We start from the raw sequence: 19,368 nt of genomic DNA, 5'->3' as shown, positions 1-19,368 counted from the left end.
CAAAATTGCAAGGGCTAAACAAAGTCAGCAAAGGTGTCATCACACAGCTGTGTGCAGAACTTCGGATCTGAAAAAGCACCAGCACCTCTATTATCATATTTTGTTTCAAAAAATAATAGAATCTCAAAAATGCATATTGATTTCTATTTTATTGTGACTTTTTGTTCAATTATCTAGCGCTGAGTAATGTTCCCCATTTCTTCTGGACTCAGGGGTTTTACACAAGTTATCAGTGAACAATCACTGTCCCACAGTCATCCCAGCCACTGAGCTGCAGGAGCTGGGTGCTGGAAATGAGACTGCTGAGCAAAGATGTAGCCATTTGTCAACTTCCTGAAACCACAGGCACTTTCCAAGGAGCCTCCACTGCCACTCGATGCACAGCAAGCCCCAGGGTAGGGCAATGCCACTTTGACAAGAGTATGACAATGTCTGTGCTGAATGCCTTTATCACTGGAATTTTTCCTCAAATGCCAGAAATGCTTCTGGGAAGTCATTAATGTTCATCTTGGAGGGTATCATGATAACTTTGAAGACATGAAATGGCTTTCAAAACACCACCTGGGTCTACTGAGGGGACTGCCTTTGCCTTGGAGCCTCCACTGAGTCCTTGATTCTCAGAAAGAACATGATTGTTCAGTTTACTGCAAATGTAGCCCTTTATTAATGCACACACGAAGGTTATTCTTTCCCAAATTCTCTGATTTCACAGTATGTTCCAAGCAGACATTCATTTAGCTAACAGAGGTACAAAATACAGCAACAAAAGGTCATCATGACTTTTTTTTTTGATAAGCTGGAATAATGATTAAACTACAATCCAGAGGATCCCTAAGAAACAGTTATCTGCAAATGAAAAGTTCCATTAAGCAGAAATAACTCAACTAGAAAAAGTATATCCCCATCTCTGTCTATAAAGTACATTGTGAATTTATTTGTCTACATATGGATTATTGAGAAAAATATGCCTACACCATAGTATTAATATATTCATACCTACACTTTCATGTTGCTCTGATTAGCAGGTTATCTGAAAAGATTTGTCTAAGGGACATGTCCTCATCGTGGATATAAATTCATTATTATTTCTGCCAACTGCATTTGGTTTTCCACAGCTGTAGACTACAGTGCCTTAGGAGGAGAGACACTTGCCTTTAGAAGGTGCCACACATGTTTATAAATGAAAACAAATACAACAACGCACTGAATGAGAATATTTTCTTAAATGTCAGGTCGCATTCCAGTGTAACTGCTTGGAAAAGGATGCCCTGCAAAATCCAGAAATGACACATTTCCCACAGTGGTCCTCTGACAGGGCACGTGATGTTAAATGAGTAAAGAAGTGGCTGGTTGGAGATGTTTGTTCAGTGTGAACTGGCCTGTTGCTGCTGGGATGCCATGCACAGCATGTCCTGCCTTCTGTCACCAGAGAGGGAATTTTCAGCACCTCTCTTCCACAGCACCACCAGAGATGAATGTGACATTATCTTTGTTCTCCAGGCTTGATACTCTGCCCAGCTTTTCCATCCATGCCTATTTTATGGCACTCAGGTCTCAGCACTCATTTTTCTCCGTCCTTCTGCAATAGTGGTTCCCAGATGCTCTCCCTCTTGTTCTCCTCGCGGAGGGAAGCCCTCCATACATTTCATAGCATCACTGCTGCATGGCACAGCCACTCATCTTGCAGGGAAAAGGCTAGTAAACATCCTACAGCCTATATCCAATTGATAGCCAAGACTGAATTTACATTTGAAAACAAGTGATAGTAGATAGATTTGACCACAGGCCACCTTAACTGTTTGATATTGCTTTTTTCTCAATCTTCTGTTTGCTCTGCCTTTTGTTTTTCCAAGAGTGCATGGCTTTCAGCAGTCACAGATTTTGGCAGTGTAGCACTAATGCCCAGAAAACAACTGCAGACTGAAGAAAATTTTCTCCCATGCAAAGTTCATGGTACAGCCACGGCCAACAGACAGGTAGGACGATCATAGAATGGTTTGGGTTGGAAGGAATCTTAGAGATCATGTAGTTCCAACCCCCCCTGCCTTGGGCAGGGACACACATGAATCCCCAAGAAAGCCTAAAAGAGCAGCAGCTCAAGAAGTCAAACCATGTAGAGGTTCCTACACATAGGAATGCTCCTCCTAGAAATCAGAGGTACTCCTGATCTGAACAGCAAAATGGGTCTTGATGAGAGAAGGAGAAGAGTTTACAGTGTCACATAACTTTTTAACATCAGATTTATCTTGCTCATAGTAAGTGAGAATCTTGATGGAATTGAACCCATGAGAGTTTCTTGACAGGTTTAGGTACAGACATGGGAACTGCAGCAGCACAGTTGGAAGGTGAATGGAGAACAGCCTTGGCAGTTTGTGATAGCACATTAAATGGGGATTGAGACAAGAAGTAAAACACAATGTAATGAGAAAGGCCCTACACAGTCAGGAGTGCCAGAGCCTATAGTAAATACCATTAAATTAGGAACATAAATAGAACAGTTCAAGATAGCAGTTTGCCAAGTATCTGTGTTAAAGCTTTAAGATAACTACTGGGTGGCAAGTTACACTCTGAAATTATGTGTTTGGCACCTTGCTAAATCCGTCCCTAAAAGTGCCACTTGTCTGGAAAGTCAGTCAGATATTGACTGGTATTTTAAACAATTTGATTATGTCTGACATTTCTGCTGAAAGTTTCATAAAAGTTAAACATTCGAGTTTAAAAATTTGGCCTTCTGTGGAATTTACTTTGCCAAGCCAAACCCCACTGCCCTTACTGGTCACACAGCGAGAGCAAGAGGAAGGAGCCGGGGCATCGGGGTGACTGTTTGGGGCAAAACCAGAGAATATTCACAGTGTGCAAGAAGAGGCAAGAAGGAATGTTTTTGGGGGCAGTGAGTGGGAGTGTGGGTAAGAGAGGGAGACCTGTGCTTTAAGTCGCCCTGTCAATATCCCCCGTCACCAAACACTCATTCGGTTATCAGAAACATTTCAGAGCTCTTGAGATTAACGGCTGGTGCCCTGTAAACAGAGCCTTATATTGGGAAGACAGAGTTACCGGCAGGCCAGTGCACAGCAGGAGAAGATCAAGGTGGGCACCTGTCCCTTGCAGTCCCGGCCATCCCAAAATAAAATCCCGGGATGGGCAACAGTCTGAAAGCCATAGTTGCTTTTGTACCCTCCAACAAGTGCCAGAAGTATCTCCTAGAAGACCTAGAAGAGATGCCAGTGGATAAAATGGTGGATCTGAGTGGCAGACAGCTGAGGCGGCTGCCTCTGCACATTTGCTCTTTTCGGGAACTGGTTAAGCTGTACCTGAGCGATAACAACCTGAACCATCTGCCCCCCGAGCTGGAGCAGCTGCAAAACCTGCAGATCTTGGCACTGGACTTCAACAACTTCAAAGCGCTGCCCCTCGTCGTGTGCACACTGAAGCAGCTGTGCATTCTCTACCTGGGCAACAACAAGCTCTGCAGCCTGCCCCTCGAGCTCCGGTTCCTGCAGAACCTCAAGACCCTCTGGATTGAGTCCAACTGCCTGCAGTACCTGCCCGAGGTGGTGTGTGAGCTCAGCCTGCTGAAGACCCTGCACGCCGGCTCCAACGCGCTGCGCACACTCCCTCCCCAGCTGCAGTGCCTGCAAGAGCTGCGCACCATTTGGCTGTCAGGCAACCTGCTCTCCGATTTTCCTCCTGTGCTCCTGAACATGCCGTTTCTGGAGGTGATTGACGTGGATCGCAATTCCATCCGGTTCTTCCCCAGCCTAGCTCACCTTCCTGGCCTGAAGCTGGTGATCTATGACCACAACCCTTGCAGCAACGCCCCCAAAGTGGCCAAAGGAGTGCACAGGGTGGGGAGGTGGTCAGAGGAGACTCCTGAGCCCCGCAAGCGGTCCGGGGCAGTGATAGATATCACGCTTGACGAGAAACCCTTGTTACCTCCTGCCGCAAAGACCAAGCCAGAAGCCGAGCCCTGCTGATGCTCAACTTCCCATTCTGGTGAACGTGGCAGCGCACTCACACCACTGCCTGACCTCTACCTCTTCCTTGCGTGCTGCTGTCCAGGCACCACCCCACTGCCTGGTTTGTCTTCAGGGGCAGTTGCAGCGACTGGGAGCTGTGTGACAGCAAAACTCTTGTACAGACATGCCCTTTCGCACAGCACCCCTAGAGCAGATTTCTTCCTCCCTTTCCCACTCCTCCCATGACAGGACCACTGAGTTCACAGTAGAGATGAAGACTTAGTTTAGATATTTTCCACGGGTGGATTGCACAGTGCATGTATGGACTTGCTGCTCTTCACCCGTGGGCTCGATCTTCTCGCTTTCACCTTACCGAGGTGTCCGAGCTCAGCTGGAAGCCACTGCTCAAGGTGATCACTGCTGAGAGGCACAGCTCTAAAGCAATGCACAGCATTTGTCTCAAATGACTTATCTGAAATGCAGCAACAGTTTGAAGGTTCCCATGCCTGCCACACGGGAAGCGACAGTGAAGCCCTGGCTGCGCTATCAAAGAAACAGCACCTACATAACAGAGAGTCTCCTCTTACCACTGCTGCCTTCTTTCTGCAAAATCTGCAACTTTACTTTGTTACTGCCAAGCAGCATTTCAGATGATGGTGTGGAAAGCTCTAGTGGCTTTTCTGCTGGTTTTTGTTACTGACAATGCTGCCTGCAAGGGCAGCTGTACAGGACGAGTTCTCGTGCAGTAGCAAAGAAGGAAATCAAAGCTCGACTAAAGTGGCAAAACCACAACAGCAGCAAAGGTAAACTTGCATGAATAAAACCCAGGGCTGGGAGCCTGCCACTATAGGCCAGCACGTAATCTGAAGCTGAGGCAAACTTTACTCAGCTGATTTCAGCCAGGTATTTCTCCAGGTTGAAACTCTGACCAGTTTAGATTGCATTCAAATTGCACTGAACTAACTTTTGTTGAAAGGAAACTTTGCTTTAATCTAGTAACACAGAAATCTGGCTCAAAATGACATTTTAAACTTTTGATTCCATTGAATTTAGTGAAAAATGGCTTCTGTTCAAGGGTGGAGAGTCCTTGGTGGTGCTCTCTTCAAGTTGAACTGCCTCACCAGTGCAGCCTGCAGAAGGGGCAGTTGACTTTCAAGAAAAGGTTTGATTCCATGCCAGTTTGTAACTGCTTAATGTCATCTGCATGCCTGAAAAATTATTTGGAGATATACAGACTCTGCTAGCACTTGCTGTCTTGCAAAATAAAGTCCAAGTGTGGATTTGGCTGGCACCCATGTAGTGTGCTACTAGTCAAATTAAATAAAGTATACTAGCAGCTTACAAAGTTAAACTATCCTTCTTTGGAATTAACAGAATTCTCTTCAACAATTCCTTCCTACAAAAGGAAAGCAGAAGAGTTTGGAGCTTTTTTAACATCGAAAGTCAATGTTTTATTTCCTACAGAACTGACACAGTACTGTATTTATCTGAGGGGAGGGGGAGAAAGTGCTTTCACTGGCTTGTCACTGGTCTGTGTTTCACACAACTCTCTCCAGAGATTATTGTCACTTCTGGAGAGCTGAAGAGAGTCTGTGTTGAGAGTTCAGGGGAGCATTCTGTAAGTAGATTCCATTCCCTTTAGGAAACCGAAGGGAAAAAAATGTTCCTTAAAATTCCTTATTTCAAATTAATGTTTCTGCTTTGGGGGACTTGCCCTGGTCTTTGCCAGGTGCTGCACTACATGCACGAGGGCCAGAAGAGTCACAATGCCTGGTGTGGGCTTCCAGAGAGACAGGGCCTCCACTTGCCTGTGCTTACAGTCACCACAAATCCATGTACAGACTGCTGCAGGAATCACAGGCTTCCTTATGACCTGAGATTAAGAAAGCAGTCCAATTAAGAAACACCTCTGCCTTAGCAGCAACCATTAGAATAGGAAATAAAATATAAAGACAGGCTACAGCAGACATGAAAGGGGTGGGGGGTGTGTATGTCTGTGTGAAGTGAATGCAATGCAGCCTGAAACATTTTCCGCTAACTGCCCTCTGTCGTACATTTGTAAAGTTGTCCAGAGCCCAGCACTTCATAGTTAAACACTTACATTGTTCATGCAGAATGTTGCTCTCTCAAACTGCATCTTCCTCTCAACTCCCCTCAGCAGAACTCCTATCTACATAAAATCTGCGGTGTAAAAAGCAGTAAAATCACGTAGTTGAAGTTCTGAGCATCGACTAAGGTTCCTCTTCAGCTTTTTCTCTTTCTTTCACTATATAAAAAAAGAGTCATACTCCAAGATCACGAGAAAAAGATAGCATCTAATTTCAGAGCCTGTTTCAAGGATCCCAACTCAAAATCTATGCAGCCAGGACTGGAATACACCACTTAACTAAATGCATAAGGTCAACCCAAACCAGCAAGTCACAAGGGCCTGGTCACTGTCTGAAGTGTCTGAGGACTGAGGATGTGCACTGCAGCTGTCCAAATGGAACTGCCCTTCCTGGTTTTACATAAAGAAACACAACTTCAGTGATCAGAATTTTTTTTTTTTATTTTTTTTTATTTCTGTGTATTTTAAGTGGAACCTGGAGAGGAACAGAAGGAATAGGGTTGTATAAAACCCCTGTTTTACTTGAAAAGGAATTCTTCCCCACAACATGAGTAAGTTCCAGTAAGTTAAAACCAACTGAAGACAGTGCCATTGAAGAAGATCTGCTTGTCTCAAGCTTCTGTTCCATAACCTCACAAAAACTACATCATTAAAAAAAAAAAATTCTAGGTGAGATCTGGTCCACACATCCTCAGGTACCAAAGAAAATTTAACATGGGCGATGGTCTGGGACACGTTTTCTGGGGAGAAAAAGAAAAATCAGAAAATTCCCACCCATGTTGATGTACACCAGCCCCTCCCCACCCATCCTTATTTTTAATCTTTAGCTGGTATTTTGTGTTCAGTGCCAGCTTTATCTCACAGCACAAAAGGCAGTTATCACCTCAAAGCTAACACACCACCTGTGACCAGGCAAAAAAACCTGTGATTCAATGAGCAGTGCAAACTACCTGGTAGCAGGCGCACAAGGGATAGATAACCTGCCCAAGAGCAGTAACTCTTCCCAAACTTTTGAACAAACATGTTTTTGCTTTAGCTGCAGATTCCAGCTCAGAAGCAGCCGGGCATTCCATTACAATTCTTACCAAAAGAAAAAAGAATCAAGCAGCATGAGACATGACATTTTGGTCAGCCAGTTTTGCAGATGTTTCAGTTCTTTTTATGACAGGAGTAGCTGGTGACCTAAGATTATTCAGGCATTACTCAGGCACACCAATATATGCTCAATGATGGCTCTGAAGGCCTGGTCATACTACTAAAGCAATAAAATCATCAAATATGAACATTAGCATGTAAGATGTCAGGTTTCATTTCAAATAAAGCGTTTTTAGAACATGTTTTTTCTGCATTGTTAGTCTTCCACAGAAGGAGGTTACTCTGTACCACTGTAACTGACTGTTCACACGCTCAGATCATACCTTGGTGCTGCTTTGATGATGTCATCTACACGAAGAATCATTTCTGCTGCTTCAGCTGCGCTCAGCAAAACTTGTCTCTTGACTTGGAAACTTTCTGTTACTCCCAGAGCTGCCATGTCTCCAATGACACCCTCTTTCATATCTGGAAGAAACACATTAAAAGGTTGGGCTTTTTTTCTTAACTTGGTGTTTTTTTAAGGAAATTACAAGAAGGTGAGAGCATAGTAACTTACCTGCTCAAACAAACCACACTGATAGTAAAGGAAGTATGAAATAAAGTCTTTCACCTTAAGGCTCCTGATTTAAGCCTAATGTTGCAATTACATACAAAAAATTAACAATGAAAACTGCATCCTCTGCAAAGAGGAGAGTAAATCCCAATAGGAGTCTCAGCACTATTTCACAAGGTATATTAACTTCTTCTCCACAACTTTGTGGTGGTTGTTGTTTTCTTTTTGGAGTGGGTGGAGGGGGAGGGAGCAGGGAGGAGGATGCGTTTGGTTCTGCTGTTTTTTTCGGCTGGTTGGTTTTGAAACAATGCTTTTCTTTTTAAGCTTCATCTAACTAGACTTAACATAAGTAAGGAAAATGTTTTTCAGTGGAAACCCTCCACTTCAAAAACAAAGGTTTTCACTCTACTGCCAAAAGCCTGGTAGAATGATAAAGAAATGTAGCACTGTAAGCCTAAGGTCTGTGCGAAGCAAACGGAAATCAACCTACTCAGTTCTGGCTGAGTATGTGACAGATATGTAATCAACTTTAGTGAGCCTGATCAGCCTGCCACACAGCAATTCAATCACAGAAGTAATATTAGGCCCCTTACCCAGTCCATAAGTAGTCTTCCCTTCACTGTGAGCAGCTCTGAGCTGAGCAACCAAATCGGCACTGTCATAGCCAGCATTATCAGCTATTATTGTTGGGATCTAGGAGGATAAACACAGGTTGTTTTTAATTAACACAGGGACTGATCCCTAGTAAACACAAAACATACTTTGACATTAGTAGTTTACAACTGAATTTCAAGAAGAGGCTTCAAAAACATGACAGATGATCTATTGCAGTGATTAGAAGATGGGAAAGAAAAAAACCAAACTACCTTTCCAAGGATTTTGTTTAAGACCCTGCTCTAAGGAAAGTAGCAGAGAAGACAGAAGCACGTTAGCATATTAGTTCATTTTATTTGGGGAAAAAAAAAATTAATCTTGTCTTTCATCAAGTCAGACTACAAATGGAGAAATACTTTCATTTTAAGAACATAAGCCTGCTGATAAGCATTAACCACCTGATGGTTCTGTTCACTGTTGCAGTGACAGTAGTGCAAACTTGCACATGCTGACTGAAGTAGTAATGTCAAGTGTTACTATGCTCTTGAATGTTATTTTCTTGGCAGACATGTTTTCCTATAGTCTTTCATTTCCTAAGAAAGGTTTTCCCTAATTTAAATTACAGGAAGGCAATTTTTTCTCAAATAGCACAATTCTATAAACGTTTCTTGTGACACTCTTATTTCCTATTAAGATGCAATCTCTAATGCAAGCCTAGAAGCTTCTAGAGTATGAATACACCCAAATAACTCATGGAACAGAAGAGTTGCTCTTTTCTGAATCAGATATCAACTAAATAAGATGAGGTTTTTATGTGCTATTTCTGCAGCACTTTTAGTTTGCAGGTAAGAGGAGCAAAAACCAATTACAGAAAGGCTATCATCAAATGAACATTCACAGTTCTGTAACACACAGAATTATTAACATACCAGTGCTTTTTCTCTAAGACAGAAAACAACTTTCCCCCCTTTGTTCATCCAAGACGTGTTGCTGAACGTCACGTTTTTACTTCTAACAAGCAAAATTTTTAAAGTAAAGCAACTATCTGATGTCATAAATTAGTAAATTTTGTGAAACTTTGTCTCTTAATCCAGTAATCTGATTAAAAAAAAACTTACCATTCGTAAAGCCTTAGCAAAGGACTCCATTGCAACAGACTCTTTGCCAGGTGTTCTGACAGCAAGTTCTGCAACAGCATTAGCCATCAGCATCTCTGAACAACCTATTCATTGAAGACACACAGATGTTACATATCTGATGAACATGAGTATCATGTACAAAGTACAAAGAATGTGATATTCACCTCCACCATACACAGTTCGAGTGTCCTTCACAGTCTGGGCAAGAACACAGAGAGCATCGTGCAAAGACCTCTCTGCTTCATCGAGAATCTGCTGTGTTGCTCCACGCAAAACTATGGTGCAAGCTTCACCTAGAAAGCACAAATGCAAAAAGATTTAAAAAAAAGAAACTGAAGACACAAAAAGAAGCAATCACAAAGCATTTGTAAAGGTTTTGCTATCACTGTAGTCAAGTTTTATAGCACTTAATCTCTTGGGAAAAAGAAATCATGATGACATTTCACAGATAGAATCAAATTATGTACACTACGCTATTGATTTTGTTCCACATCATCTTATTTAATAGAAAATTCATATTGCCTGAAAACAACTCCGTGAAAAGTTACAGTATTGGCATTCACTAGAACAAGCTCTCAAGTTCTTCAAGTATGACATGTTATTACTTTTCTTGTCAATTCAACTTCCCAAAGCAGAAGTCCTGGTTCCCATCCTTACAAATGGTTATGTTCACTTACATAACACTAAACACACACAATTTCAACTATGAACATATGTCTTTACAGAATTGTTACTAGAGAGCAAGGCTTTAATAAAAATGGTTACATGAATTATTACAAACTCCTATACTCCACTGGTAACTGAATAGTGTTAGCAGAGAGTTAACACAAAGGTTACAACATGCCATTAGTGATTAAACACTTACCCATTGCTACTCCAGAGAAATGAATGAGTTTATCTTCTCCAATCATGACTTCTTCAATAAGCTTGCAGCTTCCTAGTTTTACTAGCTCAGGGTGATCAAAAGTTGACGCAATTTCACCACCTACAAATGTAAGGCCATACAGAAATCAGAGCTCACAGTGAAAGTATCTGTTCAAACAAGATCTAACCAAGGGGGGCAGGGTTGAAAAAAATCTTGAAAAAAACATCTTCATAACTGCCCCCAAATAAATTTAAATTAACAATACCAATAAGCCTAGACTTTCTCATGTCAGCATATGGGACCAGAAACCTTCAACCAATGCTGATAAATCCTCAAAACACCAATGTTTTGTATCACATCACAAGGACTACAATGCTTCTGAGTTCTTTCTGGATAAGACACAAAATGTTCATCTTTGCTAGAATTAAAAAGTCAGTATTTTTCAAGGTTTCATATATTCACTGATGAAGTACTTAGAAAATACTAAACTGAGTTTCTCATGCTTTAAAACTCGAGTTTGTGACAGTATTCATTTTCCCTGCCTGATGATGGCTGAGAACCAGTGGCCACCACTCTCCTGAATCTCATGCCATGCTGTAGCTGCAGTGTTGTGCACAACTTGTAAACTGCCCTATTGTAAGCAAAAAGGGTACTACAAAGACCAAAATGTCTCTGAACAGATTACTGTTCTAGTACTTTAATCTTCCTATTAAAAAACTATTTACATGTATGCATTCCCAATGCATGCTCACTTATTCCACCACTCAAAATATCCAGGCTGTTCCTGTCATTTGAGATCCACTTCAAGTTGATGACTCAGGCCCACATTTTTAGCAAAGGGTGACCCTTTAGTCTTCTCTATCATTACAATAAAAAAGGCAGTCATTCTGAACAAGATGGCATTATCGAATCAAAAACTAGTGCTAATTTGTGGAGTCATCATCTTATTCTTTCTATTGCTAAGTTTCATCTTTTCCCTAGAAAACAAACATTTCAACAGCTTATAAAGCAGGGACTTAACTGAAAATATTTTTAAAATAGGAAAGAAAATTAATAACTGACACTAACTTGCTAAATTATATCTCACAGTTAGCATTATGATCCTTTATTCACAGATGCCGAAGGGAAAAAAAGTATGTTTAAGTATGTTTAATGTTTACTAAAGATCAAACAAATAACATGCCCCTCCAAGTTTCACACAAGATACCCTACACACCTGTGACAAGAGCCAGACGTTCTACACCAGCAAAGTCTGCATGTTCAATAGCCATGACACCAGCAGCTCCAAAGAGTTGCTCAGGGTAGTTGTAGATCAACTGCCTGCAATTAAAACACATTTCTCTGTTACACACAGAACAAGCCTTCTAAAATACCAGAGTAACAAGGACACAGGATTCTCAGAAGCACGGACATGGGGCAGATTTCTGAAAGCTACAAAAGTAGTCAATGTATGGGGCACCTGCAACACACAGAAAGTTACACCACACAGAAGCAAACACAGTGACAGGAAAATATACAAAGCTAAACCCCCAAAAATTAATTCAAACTATGATACTTTTTGAAATACTCTTCCCCTGAAGAAACACTATCACACTAAGCACAGGTAGCCATATGCTTGAAGTTCTAAGTCCTTTGATCCTAAGTGCCTGCTGGGCACTTAACTGCCTATTCTAGCAGGGTGTACTAGAACGTGTGAAGTAACATCTTTAATTCCTTCACCCATCAAAAACCCAAATAGAATACAACTCTATAGGATTAATAAATGGCCAGTCTTGTACACAAATAGACCAGAGAAGAGCACATGTTCCCTTATTAATATGTGTACTACTCTCTCTAGAATAAAGTCACCTAAAGCTGAATGATCAATGACCATTCAGGAGCACTTTGCCAAATTATTTTTCCCTTCCAAATCAGAGATTGAGTGTTGCAGAGAAGCCATCTCCATCAAAAAAAAAAAAAAAAAAAGACGTTTCTAATCTATCTTCAAAAGAGACAACTGGTGCTGCTGGGTATACACAGAGAAGATTCTTCCTACTCTGGATCTGCATGACCTTGACCTTTGTCAAGCATCTCCTCAGCACAATTTACCTGGCTAACCTTTACAGTATAAGAAGTCGATCTACATGCCTGTAAGCAGAAGTCAATTTTACCCAGGAATAAATCTGAAAGTTAAGCATCAATCTAACTGCAATACCCCTAGTCTGACTACATGAGCCTCTTTAGAACAACTACCTGTGTCAGTGATGGAGTTATGGATTTAGGGTTTTTTTGCATAATTCAAAGGACTCTTCCATCAATTAGAAAACAGGACTCCCGACAGATACGACTCTGTATCTATACTATGTTCACTGGACAGAGTGCTCATTTTGCCTATACAGCACATGTGAAGACGAAGATGGAGGAACTATGAGATTCATCATTCTTACAGACGTTTAACACAAATTTTCAAGGTGAGTTAGAAGATGCACTATTCTCTCAGAGTGGAGATTTTTGCTACTGTAGAAAACAGCGCTATTCTTACAACTCCTACTCTTTGGTGCAGTACTAGCTGATCAGCTTCCCAGTAGATTACATGATGTGCTGAACCAGCAGGTACTAAATTGCTTGCACCTATGGCAGTTTCACTCAAATGCGAATTACTGAAAGGCAGAAGTGTTTTTCATCATTAAAAAAATGAGGATTTGCACTGTGACAGTTCAAGAGAGAAGCACAATGCTAATAAAGAAAAGTAACCTAGATATGAAAATGGCTATCTTTCATACTTTCAAAGATGTATATAAAGGAACAGGGTCATAGACACATCCCAAATGCTCTTGAACTTGGAGCAGTACTCCAATATCTGCATTTTAATGCACAAAAAAATGTAGCAGGTTTAATCTGAACTAAATGCATTGAGCAGCACAGACTCTTTCAGCAGCAATTTCCCCCCAGAAGGAGGCACATGGGTATCAACAATGCTGCTGGCATTCATAACTAAATAAATCTGTTAGTATATAAGAAAAATGACTTTGCTTCAACTGGATGTAAACATGGCTCCTTGAATAAATATTATCAGTTCTTCCTCTTTAAAACAAACAAAACTAAACAAAAACAAACAAAAAGAGGGGGGCCATGGTGCACAAGGGGAAGCACAGAAAATAGCAGTGGCATCAGCCAGGTGACTCAATTAAACACTAGGCAAAAGCACATAATACTACAAACACAGGAATAAATAATTTTCTTCACAGTCATATAATACTAAAATACTGCTACTTTGTAACTCTCCCTTTTTCCCAAGAAATACATACCTGTTAATAAAGCAGTTAATCCCATGTTTAAGAATACGCTCTACCTTCTCCTTCATTTTTTCTTTTTCTGCCTGTTCTATTTCTGCCACTTTCGCTGTGGAGTCCACTCTAACACGAGAGCCAAAAATCTAAATCAAGGAAAACAGAGTTCAGTCTCAGAATTTCATTTATAAGAACAGTTATACAACAGTAGTTCTGTCACGTACCTTTATCTTGTCAGTATCCATACCAGTATTTGCAATAAGAATCTTTGCATTTTCAATTCTTTTTGGCTGATTTACACCAATCTTCTTGTCAAGTAAAAAGCCTGTAGTAATAGAAAGGTCTTGTAAGACTTCAAATTTAAAAAGGAGAACAATTCATTTAAATTACTACAAAATCCCCTCCTATTTAGTATTCATTTTAATAACTATGTAACAATGTTCCCTAGACCTAATTTGCATAGAGATGTGCAACTTCTAACAGCTTTATTTCTCAAATGCACATACAGTCAACATACAAAGACTTACCTTCATCTAAGTAGGAATCAGCCAAACTTCCACCAAGTTTCTTAATGACATGGATAGCCTCCAAATTACCAGAACCTTTCAACCTAAGAACAGCTTCTACAGCTAGCTTGACAAAGTGGTCCTTATGGTGAGTAAGTAATTTTGATGAAAGAGTTGTTCCTGCAATGTTCATCAAGTCTTCGCGGAACTTCACTTCATCATTACTGAAATAAAGACAGTTCAGTTTAAGTGGAAAGTCTGAAACCCTTACTATCATTAGCCTCTATCATTACCCAAGAGCCTCTGCCCACTTCTAGTCTGTATCTGCATGTACCATGCTCTGTTTCGAGGAACAGAATCCCTCCACTGTCCCACAATATAACCTTCTATTTGAAATACAAGTTCCATTAGGAGAACTTTTGCATTCCACTTTAGAAAGTCTGTGCTCTCAGAGTGTCAGACAAGGGAAACAGTCACATTCAAAAATCCAATTATGAAGTCTGAAATAACAGCTCAGATTTTTGTTCCAGGAAGCAAATTATTGTTTGTTTGTATTTTGTTCCTGCACATCATAAGTATTTTAAATAATATCATGAAGCTTCTATAATTCACCTGAAAAAAAGGCAGTATTTTTCTCTTAGCCGTTAAAATTCATTAACTCAACCTTTATACTACTTTAAAGAGAGGGAAGAATTTACCAGTAGTCTATAATTCTCACTGATGTTTTGATCTTGAGTAGTTTTTAATAAAGAGTTACAGCAAATGGACATTACTAACCCATGATCCACAGCTGCTTTCAAAAGCGCCTCTCTTGAAGCCTTTGTGGCTGCTCTCCAGCCTGCAATGATAGTCTGAGGATGAATCTTCCTTGCAATCAGTAATTCTGCCTCCTATTTAAATGAAATGAATAATTATTTCACCTCCCCAAGATAGAGCTACACTAACTAGAAAAGACACTACTAAGTAATCACAAAATTCTGAAAAGCAGTAAAAGCCAGAGGGCTACAAAACCAAAATTGAGGTTCCCTTACTGGCAGGTATTTTCCATCCTAGACAAATATTATCTGCCCTTGGAATAGGTTCACCAAGAAATTCTTAAAAAAAAAAAAATTAACTCCAATATGAAGAGCAACTAGACTCATATTTCAAAACAGTAATCTTTCACTTCATGTTCGTGATCAGCTTTTTGTTCATTTATAGATACAACTTAAAATGTAGTTGGAAAAAAGCTATCTTCATTTTTTTGAGGAACTTGGCAAGCTGATGGATCATTTTTAAGATGTTCTTGATCCCAGTTTCTGGATTTTAGATGATTAGCCTTACTGGTACAGCTCTGCTAACAAGAATTACTCACTTCTCAAGTCTTTTTGATAGTAATTTCAAGTTTAAAGTTTGCAGTGTAAACTTTTACATACACACAAAACCCATGCAGAGTTTAAAGGAACTGTATGAATTCAAGTTTTGTGCAAAGAACAAAATTTACAAGGGTTTTTTTCTCATTAATGTTATGGAAAAGGATTTTGGAGGACTGAGCATCACAACTAAGCAGTGCTGCATGCTGCCCAGTGCAATACCCAGGAAGTGACCTACAAGAGTGATGCTTCTCTGTTTCACTTGCTTGATGAAATAACAGAAAACAATTTTCTAAGATGTACCAACTTAAAATATTGGAGAGTTTATAAATAATATAAGGAACAATAGTCTAAAGCAATAAAAAAAATTGATAATGCAATACCTAAGAGTTGTTTTCTTCCCCTATCAAATTCAACAGCAACAGAGCAAGCTATTCCTTCCATACCCTGGGAGACCTCTTCATAAACACAGGATAACATAGCTCCTACTGGCGGTATCACAGGAGTACATTGCCATACAGAAACACATCTGTAAAACTGTAATACATCACCCTCAGGAGTTCAGCTGCCAACACCGTGACAGATGTAGTTCCATCACCAACTTCATCATCTTGAACCTTTGACATATCTGAAGAAGGAAGACACAGTATTGATGTTTTGATTCAAAATAACAGGCTCACCAGTATTAGATACAATTATTTTTCTCTTGCACCAGTTTGGAAAAGAAAAACAAATCTTACTATTTATTTAAAGAGGCAAGTCGAAAAAAGCCCCAGAAGAACATAAGATGCAAATCAAATTCAGCATCCTTTAAATTCCTGCTCCAGTTCCAGCCTGGTGGTGGCCAAGAGCTACTCCCCTCTGTCCCCAGTCCTAAAGATGTTCACCAAAAGGACGTATGGCTGGACAGAAGCTCTAAGGTATACATACAGCATCAGAAACTATAATAACCAAGTATGCCACATGAACTGCTGATAAACTGGGACCCAGTAAACATGGAATCATTAAGAAATTTAACACCCAATTGTTCAGGCCCCTGCTTGTCACCAGAACTGGACCACTGGCACAAAAAGACGGTTGATCAAAAAGGTAAACTCTGTCCAGAGTACAATGCTCACTGAGTTATAAAGAGAGATTTAAATTAGGGAGAACCAGAGAGAACCTCTGTTCTCCTGTAGACTCCTGTTCCAAATTTTCCCAGTGAAAAAAGAGGGGCACAAGCTGTCTTTTGTCCCTTCTGACTCCTGGGACAAACCAGGTTTGAGGGAAAACAAAAACATCCCAGATGAGTTTTGAAGAGCAGCATATACCTTAATCTTGCTTTTGCGGAGTTCTGCAACTCTTGCAGTACCTTGCACTCCCTTGCTTCAGGATTTCTGCTCCCCCTCCCTTCCATTTTTCACAGTACTTCAAGAATAATTTTCTAAGAACAAATAAAAACTACACAATGAAGTTACAACTGAAGGAATACCATGCCTTTAAGAACTCACCAACCAAAACCTTGGCAGCTGGGTTGTCAACTCCAATAGCCTTCAGGATGGTTGCACCATCGTTGGTAACTGTCACAGAGCTGTCTCTCCCAGTACTTAAAAGAATCTTGTCCTACAAGATGTAAGATTTAGAATACTGGTTGAAAGCATACTGTAACTATTAAAGCTCAATTAAGAGGTATGACTACTGAGAGCTTGCAGCTGCCTTACCATGCCTTTAGGCCCCAGAGTGCTCTTGACTAGGTCACCGATGGCAATGGCACCAACAAAGGATGACTGAAATGAAAAGAAATATACCTTAGGAAACAATTTATTTCTACTCTCACACAAGAAGTACACGCTATCCCATAGCTTTCAAGAGAACATTTAATGCAACCTTTCCACAGCCACATTTCTTTCAATGGAGACTTGGGTCCAAGTTTCTTAACTGCTACATTTTGATATTCAGAACAGATACACTTAATTCTCACAGAAACCAAAAAAGCTTGCCTCAAAGCCAGAAGAAATGCCTTCCAATAAAATACCAATCTTCTGAGCTACAGTACCGAATTACTTAAGTTTTTGAACAACAAAGTTTATCTGATTGTCAGTATAAACAACACTCCTCCTCCCTTCTGTTCACAGACATAAGGAAAGACAGAGACAGAAGTTCCACATCGTCATACACGGAAAGTATTTGTAGCAGTAGAAAAGACAAAGCTTAATTATCTCAAGTACTACCAGTTTCTTAAAAGAATTAAACTTACCAACCGAGCTGTTTCTGCCTTCTCTTCATCTGCACCTGCCTTGAAAATGTTCACTGGAGCAAGAGAAATGGATGCCTAAAACACAGTTAACACAAGAATTTTCCTCTAGCTTTAACAAAACTACACATTTTAAAAACAAATCCCTTACACTAACAACTTAAACAATGGTTTTATTATTAAAATGACTTCTATACCCTATTTGGTTTTGATAAAAAGTATATTTAAGATAAATTCACCTTAGAAGTCTGTCTTGCAATCTCACAGTTTTATGAAGGGATTACCAGACCGAGTGCAACCTACTCCCAGAGGCTGCAGAGCACATTCGGTGCTGGGACGGACCTCTGAGACCGAGGTCTCAGCACCTCACTCCAACATCCGACATCCGCCCGACGAACCATCAGAGCCCACCGGCCCAGAGGCTGGCACAAGCAGCCGAACCGAAAAGAGACATTAGCTGAGCACATTAAGGCTTTAGTATTTTGATATCTGGGCGGAACCCTTATCCTCCTTTGTCTTTGTTGTTTTGCATTTCAACGAAAATTAATTACAGCAGTGACGAACACGTGCTTTAAGGACTAGCACTCGCAAAGCACCAAGGCCTTCAGTGCAAAAGGATCAAACACCAAAAGATCACCCGTCCCCACGCTGCTAGGCGAGCGGGGAAGGGTGGGAGCGGTGGCGCTCCCGGGGGGCCCAGCCCCGCCCCGGCTCCAGAACCTTCCGCGCCCCCCGCGGGTACCGCGCGGGAAGGGAGGGCAAGGGCGCGGCCTCCGGGCCCCACGCGCGCCGGCGGGGAGCGCGGCCGCCGCCCCGCCCGGCCCTGCCCTGCCCTGCCCTCCCCACCTTGCCCAGGCCAAGGCGCCGCCGCCCCGCTCACCATGGTTTCGGTGCCGGAGCCGCCGGACGTGCCGCCCCTCCGCAGACCCAGCGCCGCCGCCCAGCGAGCCCCGCGGAACCGCCGTCACCGCCAACGCCGCTTCCGGCCGCGCGGCGCTCTGGGAGCGCGGGCCGGCCCCGCCCCGCGCGCGGGGAGGGCTGCGGCTGAGCGGCCCTGCGGGTGTGGGGCTGCGGGTGTGGGGCTGGGGCTGCGGGGCTGGGGCTGCGAGGGGACATCCTGCACTGTGAGCGTGGAGAGGCGCTGCAACGGGCTGCCCAGGGGAGCTGAGCATGGCCCATCCCTGGAAGTGTCCGAGGCCAGGCTGGATACGGCTTTTAGCAACGTGGTCTAGTTCGAGGTGTCCCTGGACGCGGCAGGGGGGTTGGAACCAGATGAACTTTAATCCATTCTGCGATTCAGTTATATTCCTGGAGGTCAGTTCTTAAACAGGTCAAAAACATTTTTAATCGATGCTCCTGGCCTCCAGTGTGCTTGCCAGACCATCCCATATAGCTGCTGTGAGATCATGAGATTCACGTCACCAGTGAAAAGCAGTGCACAGGCGATACCCCAGCACAGTCCCACTCAATACCCTCTTCGTTTCCATATTGAAATTTTGGCAACCATTCCCTTGACAGCTTTGCTAGTGAGACACAACACCCAAGCCTTGCTTTGTCACTGTGTTCCCTCCACACAAAAAGCTCTCTACTTACTGGTCATATTAAAAAATCCCAGAATTCTTTTGTAGGATTCATTCCTTGAGAATGAATTCCAGCTGGCGTTCCTCTTCTTGGTGACAGATAGAATACTTCAGATATA

At 41.7% G+C, this 19,368-nt stretch overlaps 2 protein-coding genes across 2 annotated transcripts; one reads left to right on the top strand and one right to left on the bottom strand.

The window, feature by feature from the left end:
• Positions 1–3,137: 3,137 nt before the first annotated feature.
• Positions 3,138–3,974, top strand: LRRC10 (leucine rich repeat containing 10). Its single transcript, XM_027893271.1, has one exon. It carries the CDS (start codon positions 3,138–3,140, stop codon positions 3,972–3,974), a length of 837 nt encoding a protein of 278 aa, XP_027749072.1.
• Positions 3,975–6,505: 2,531 nt separating this feature from the next.
• CCT2 (chaperonin containing TCP1 subunit 2) lies at positions 6,506–18,643 on the bottom strand. Its single transcript, XM_027893269.1, has 16 exons — positions 18,550–18,643; positions 17,673–17,747; positions 17,137–17,202; positions 16,927–17,038; positions 15,988–16,064; positions 14,862–14,974; positions 14,106–14,308; positions 13,803–13,903; positions 13,597–13,724; positions 11,526–11,629; positions 10,310–10,429; positions 9,609–9,737; positions 9,424–9,527; positions 8,305–8,404; positions 7,482–7,623; positions 6,506–6,803 (listed from the first exon to the last, which is right to left on the bottom strand). The coding sequence occupies exons 1-16, from the start codon at positions 18,550–18,552 to the stop codon at positions 6,773–6,775; spliced, it is 1,608 nt and encodes a 535-aa protein (XP_027749070.1). The 5' UTR covers positions 18,553–18,643; the 3' UTR covers positions 6,506–6,772.
• Positions 18,644–19,368: the final 725 nt, after the last annotated feature.

Source organism: Empidonax traillii, unplaced genomic scaffold (genome assembly GCF_003031625.1).
Source record: "Empidonax traillii isolate 1590-97213 ecotype Southwest subspecies unplaced genomic scaffold, ASM303162v1 scaffold385:size1130455, whole genome shotgun sequence".
NCBI lineage: Eukaryota > Metazoa > Chordata > Aves > Passeriformes > Tyrannidae > Empidonax > Empidonax traillii.
The sequence above is the reverse complement of the archived record's forward strand: the minus strand, read 5'-3'. Positions and strand labels throughout refer to the sequence as shown.